This window comes from Ambystoma mexicanum, chromosome 13 (assembly GCF_040938575.1).
Source record: "Ambystoma mexicanum isolate Mex_15411 chromosome 13, UKY_AmexF1_1, whole genome shotgun sequence".
In the NCBI taxonomy this organism is placed as follows: Eukaryota; Metazoa; Chordata; class Amphibia; order Caudata; family Ambystomatidae; genus Ambystoma; species Ambystoma mexicanum.
The window spans coordinates 254,914,112-254,920,755 of NC_090938.1; the positions used below are offsets into that span (position 1 = coordinate 254,914,112).

At 46.1% G+C, this 6,644-nt stretch overlaps 1 protein-coding gene across 6 annotated transcripts in view; it reads right to left on the bottom strand.

Annotated features, from left to right (window-relative positions):
* LOC138521157 (zinc finger protein 614-like) overlaps nucleotides 1-5,307 on the bottom strand; it is a 291,989-nt gene extending 286,682 nt beyond the window's left edge. For 5 of the 6 annotated variants that reach the window (XM_069633738.1, XM_069633743.1, XM_069633742.1 and 2 more), the window contains exon 1: nucleotides 5,132-5,284. In XM_069633738.1, the coding sequence (XP_069489839.1) occupies nucleotides 5,132-5,152 (21 nt within the window). In that variant the 5' untranslated portion in view covers nucleotides 5,153-5,284. Of the gene's footprint in view, nucleotides 1-5,131 lie in introns of all 6 variants that reach the window. The other variant, XM_069633739.1, reaches the window with a different exon arrangement.
* Between the last annotated feature and the right edge of the window lie 1,337 nt (nucleotides 5,308-6,644).

The following is a 6,644-nucleotide window of genomic DNA, read 5'->3' on the forward strand; positions in this document are numbered from 1 at the left end:
TCCTCCAGCAACTGCAGGAATGTGTGGAATCTAAGGGCCTTATCCCCCACCTCTAAACTGGGTTTCTCCAAGGGATGAGTACAGTGGGCCAGTGTTTTTGCCTCCATATGATCCTACAGAAATACTGTGTCCTAAAAAAGATGCAAGTGTATGTAGTATTCATAGAGCTCCAGACGACTTTTCGATTGCCTGCCTAGGGAACTGCTTTGGCAGGTTCTGTTGAAGTAGGGGTCCCACGTCACCTGGTGGCAGTGATTATCCAATTATATTCTTGGAACACTGCTGTGGTGAGATGGGGTCCAGCAGGAGAGACCACAAGCCAGTTCCCAGTTAACACAGGTGTGCTGCAAGGCTGTGTTCTTGCCCCTCTTCCGTTTACTCTTTACATCAACAAGATCATTCTCGCCCTGTTGGCAGATTGCCAGGGTACAAATCTGGATTCACCAAAACTAGGAATGGATTTTTTTCCCAGTCCTGCTTTTTGCCGAGGACTAAGTTTAGCTGGCTTTATCCCCAACAAGTATCAAACGAAGCTTGGAGTGTTTTGTCTCCAAGTGCTCCCAGTTGGGCCAACTCTTAACAGGAGTAAGGCCAAGATCATGGTGTTTCAAGCAAAGAAGTCTAGGGTAACAACACTGTTTTGGAACATGTTAACCATTACGATTACCCTGGGGTAAGATTTTCTGATAACGGTACTTGGGCAGGTCACATTACTAAATCCCAGTCCAACTTGGAAAAGAATAGTGTTGGCCTGAGGAGGTTTTTTGCTTACCATGGTGAGCAGGCTCTTGACATTTATACCATTCAGGTCACCTTGGCTGTCCTGCATGGAGCCGAGATATCGGAATGTTCTGATTGCTCTAGTCTGGGGGAAGCTAAACAATTATTTTTAAAGCTCAGACTACCGTATAGTACCCGGAATTTCCCACTAATGATTGAGAGTGGCTTGGTCCCTGTAACCTGCCAACTAACGTGAAAACCAGTCTTTTACTTGGTTAGGTTATGGAGTTCCCCAGACCTTGGTAAATATTGGGAAGCTCTTACTGGCCTGTTGAATTATCTGGGTGGTCGTTCTCTTCCCTCTCTGTGCAATGTAAAGCAATAACATGCAGTGGTGGGTTTGGAAGATCTTTGGAATAATTCTTTTCCCATGCCCACCAGTTCAAAAACTGACGTGAAGCGGTTTGTCAGGTATAACACTCACGAAAACCTTGTTTGTTTGTGCCTAAAATTAAAGTTTGGACAGGGTTACCTCCTCTCAAAGCCTAGTTTGGAAGGAGAACTTTATTTGGATCTTACTTCCCCTGCCTGTGCTCATACCCTATTCATTAAATTTAGAATGGAAACTTTACAGGTGGTGGAATTCACTTGTGGTTGGATGGGGGTGGGAGGTTCTTCATCGGTTTGCCCAGCCCGTTGCTTGGCCTCTGAATCAGTAATGCATTTTTTGCTATTTTGCGAATGCTACTGTGCTCTAACGAAAATGTATTTAATTCCACTGTTTAAGAGAGAATGTGTCAGAAGCAGCCGAGAAGCCGTTGCCCAACGTCGGTCCATTGCATCAACTAATATCTATTTTGCTGTTAAATATATTTAATTGTGCTTGGCTACGCAGGAAGATTGTCCAACTTTTGATTGCATTTGTATTGTCCAGAGTTCTTTTCTGGTATTCTATGTGAATCATCCTGAATGCTTTTTTCTCTTTTGTGAATTATGTACTGAATTGTGTGTGCTGAAGGCAAAATTTGCCGAATAAAGCATTGTTTGACAGACTGACTGGATACACCAATTAATCAATCTTTCCTAGAGTCAGGGAGAACAGAGCAGCAAAGTGGGCCAATAGCTGCTGGTAGTCTTGCAATTGCTAGTCTGTGAGGCCTGAAAACTTCCTCTAGAGACCAGTCAGTGCACTCAGTGTGCAACAGGTCTGGGGGCGGGGGTCAGTCTCCTCCTCAGTCCTATTTCATTGACTAGACCTATCAATCACCAAGTCATCCAAGCTGTAAGGAGGCTCAAGTTGGTTGACATAAAAGACCTGATGCGTCTGCTTTGGGGTCTTGGTCTCATGAAGTAAACAATCTCACCAATTTCCTCTAGTACAACATAGGGACCAGTCCACTTGTTATGAAGGGTAGTAGGCTTGATTGGTTCCATGACCAAAACCATTTGGCCTGGCAAGTACTCAGTCATAGTGGCCTTCTGGTCGTCCCAGTGCTTCATAAGCTCCTGACTAGCCTTCCGGTTTTGGGTTCTCTGCTCCCTATAGTTGACTATTCTGGATCTGAGGCCAAGTACATAGTCCACTATGTCATGGGAAGGAGTTCTGGGATTGCCCGTTCATCCTTCTCGCACCAAACCTAGATGACCCCTAACAGGGTGGCCAAAGAGGGCCTGAACCCAACACTATGTAGCAACCCTCTGTAGGAGAACAGCAGGCATGGCAGAAGAATACCCCACTTTTTCCCCAGGGACTCTTCGAGCCACTGATCATGCCCTGTAGGGTCCTACTGAACTAATCAACAAGCACATTTTATCGGTGAGTGGAAGGCTAAGGAGAACCTAGAAGTTACTCAACACTCATCTCACATGGCCTCTATTTATGAAGATATGAGTTTGATCCCCTGTCAGAAATAACTTCTGTAGGGATTCCAACATGAGATAATATATCCCTAAGAGGGCCTTAGCTACCACAGGGGCTTTGATACTCCTCAAAAGGTACAACCACTGGATATCAGGTGGTGTGGTCTACCACTACCAGGGTGTACCGGTTGTGAGAATATGTTTGGAGATCCAAAAGACCCATTATGTGCATACCTATTCTCTTGAAATTACTCCCAACCACTTAATGGTATGAAGGGGACGTTTGTGGCTCTACCAGCCTTACTGGGTGCTTGGCAAGTTTGGCAGGACTGGACAAACTCTTATTTTTACTTCCATCTGGGAACAGTAATAAAGGGCATACAGCTTGTCAGAGGTCTTTGTAATTCCTAAATTCACTGCAAAGGAATGTGATGAGCCAATTGCAGTAGGCATCACTAAGGCTGGCTGGACCCTATCTCAGTATTCTTAGGCTCAATGTGGGACCAATCGTCCAGTACACCTGAACATCCCAGAGGCTTTACCCTGAGACCGTTTCTCTCCCTGCTCCTGCAGATCTGCCAGAGTAAGGCAAACACCCTGTGCTTAGCAAATGTCAGCCTCGCTTAGATCTCCATCTGACGACAAGTCACTGAGTTCTGGTAGACTCTCGAGATCTGAAGCTACTATGTTCTCCATCCCAGGCTTTGGTTCTGTACCTATAGTCAACCCTGAGATCACAGAGTCTAGGCCCCTCAGTGGCCATTAGGACCTCTCTGGCAGATGCAGGTGCCTCTGGATCTTGACTGGGCAGCGCTGGCCTTTCACCAAATACCCGTGGCCCTGAGGGCTGCTTCCCATGCCTCTTCTTTGAACCTAGATCTTGTGAGCACTGTGATTATTTCTTCATCAGGCTTGTCATTCCCAAGCAGACGGTCCATCAGAATTGCTTCCTTGACAGCAACACAGAGAGGACATGCTTCACCCCTCCAACTGAACTTAACAAAAGCCAGTGGCATTGGATAAGTCCACCAACCACCCTGGTTAGGGTTGGAGGACCAAGGATGATCTGATCTTCTCTCAACCACTGTTATCAGAAAGCAGTGATACTCGCAGCAATATCACAAAGTGTTGAGGCGCTTTTCCAATTAATGAACACATGGTCCATGAAGATCTGTTGATAGCTGGAACTGGGGCCTCTGTTGGAGACTCAGTACTTTCTGACACACTAGGGAGCATTCAGCCTAGGCCTAGCGTAGTGCCTCCTCAAAGCGGGTAGCACCAACTACAGCCGACTTGGATCTACCCTTGCAGGCAGGATCTCCCATCTTATATCTCCAGTCTGCCCACATGTAGAGCAGCCATGTCGGCAGAACTGCATACATTTGTAAAAAAGCAAAACCCAGGTAATGACGTCACCAGCACCCCACCCCTTTACTCCTATACACATTTTTTTTTAAACAACCACACCTGACATCAAGGAACGTGATTCTGAGCGGCAATTGTGCTTAATACTTTGTTTCTGCCAACATCTCCCTGTGATTGACTAAAAACACAACACACCGCTCGTGGTGGCCAATGACATTGAGTCGTGGATAGAGTTCCTCGGAAATCCCAGAGTCTTCATGCTCTTCCATGGAGATGTGGAAAAAGAGCATAAAAACCTAGAGTAGACAGGTCTGCTTGTGGGGCAATTAATCAAACGTGTGAATAAATGTATGCATCACACAGAACATCATTAAGTGTGTATGCAGGGATTAGTTAAAGCCCAAGGGACTTGAATAAGCTTTCGGAAAAAAAAGTATAGATGGAAAATATCTGGGCAAAACTCCCAAGGCTGGAGTTGTGTTAGTCATATGCACAGATCTTCGCATCCATCGCAGGTTTTAAAATAACATAACATGATAAGACATAGGAACATCAATGCATAGCTCTCAACTCACACGCTTTTGGCGGGTGTCACTCCTGCACCCCCATTCATTCCAATGGGCGTCTCACCCGCCAAAAACAAAATCGGGTGATTTCACCCGCCTTTGCAAGGCAAATGGTTGAGAGCTATGTCAATGAGACACACATTTTATTATTTTATTTTTACTTCTTGAATCTTGCCAAGTACTTTATGCTTTCTTGAAATATTTAATCTCAGTAAGGAAAAGGAAACCAACAGTTTTGAGGACACGCTAATTGAAACTCACTGTGCTTTCTTCTTAGTTTAAAGTGAGATGCAATGTGGAGAGAGAGAGAGAGAGAGAGAGAGAGAGAGAGAGAGACATTACCAATAGTACACACATCAAATGAAAGAAACTGTATTTTGGAAGGATGACACCCCATACGGTCCTCAATCTTCTTTCGTTTGCATAACTGTGTTTGGTAATCCTCTGCACAGCCAGGGTATACACGCACCATTTTACACATAAGGGATTTGAAGTGACTAAGAAGAGCTTTACCAACCAAATCATAATGCATGCATACATACATAACCAAACTTCATCCCTGTGCCCAATTGCAGGACACACAGCAGAGGGCCAGATTCCGCACGTAAATAACAAATTACCTTATCTGAACGAAGCTCCATTTCGCTTGGGGGCTGTGCTGTAATTGTCCGGGTGACGATGCGGAAATTGGCCGAGGATTAGTTTAAATGGGACACCAGACACACAGCTCCTAGAAACAATGGTACTGCCGTTGCAAAGTTGGAATTTTATCTAAGTGCGCATGCCCCGAAACTGCAATACTAGTCAGCAGAACTTGCTCAGATAAAATGGTGGAGCGTACCTAAACAAACGTGTGCGCCTGCGTAATATTGGTGAAAAGGAAATCGAGTTAATGATAATGATGTGTTATTCATATAGCGCCTTAATCCAAAGCACTTTACAGAGCACATATTTACATGCAATATCACCCAGCCGAAATTGGTACTCATTTATCGACCTCGGAAGGATGAAAGGCTGAGTTGGCCTTGCCGGGATTTGAACCTGCGACCTGCAGATCACTCTCAGATCGCAACAGCGAGTGATCAACCCCCTGAGTATAATATTAGAATCAAACTAAACAACCCCAATACCTGGCCATAAATAGCCCAATGCAATACACATTTAAGTCTTGTTTCAACTACAGTCAGGAGAGTCCATAACAAACACTGACAAAACCAATGAATATGGTTTTATTTAATGTCACTTGCAGTCACATATGGAAAGCACAGAGAAAGTCTCAGGAAAGCGCAGTGACGGATTCAGAGGTGCAATATAGGGGCCACCCTGCCGGAAGGCAGGCAGTCATACCTCTCAACCATTTCTGTCGCAAAGGCGGGTGAAAACACCTGATTTTGTTTTTGGCGGGTGAAAGCCCATTGAAATGAATGGGCGTGCAGGAGGGTAAGTCAGCTGTTTACAAGGCGGGTGTCACCCGCCAAAAGCGTGTGAGTTGGGAGCTATGCAGGCAGTTCGGGGCACGAATGCAAACTGGTGTGACACGTCTTCTGTGGCTCCCGTGCAGCGCACCAGTGGGCCTGCAATGCACCCCCCCAATTGCTTTCTACCTCCGCCGGCAGCACCAGCAAGGGGAATCCATCACTGGTGACAAGATCACAGAACGGAGCACACGCGCAGCAATTGACAGACAATCACTCTACACGACTGTGATATCGGGCCCTCCGTGGTTGCGGAAGCCCGGCAGAGTGTGTGGGCCTGTCAAGGCCTGATGGCACTGCGCAGCGCTGCAAAGATACATGACCACTCGTTGAGGTGCATAAACCCGGACTGGCGCACACACGCCAATTCCGGTAATACCTTTATTTTCTGTGCACCCACCCCTGACACTTGACTGGGATTCTTCTGGCGCGTGACACCACATTCCCCCCAAACTTGGAATGTTTTTCTCGATTATCAACAGTAACATATCAAAACAGGTGTAGTCTATTCTAGTCTCTCTTAGCTTGCCTTGGCCAGCTCGCACGATGGTAGACTCCTTTTATGACGTACCCTTGGAGGCGGGAGGACGGTCTCGGCCTTTCCCTCAGATGATATCGGGGATGACGCCTCTCGGATTCATTTGCTGGAGAGTCTTCT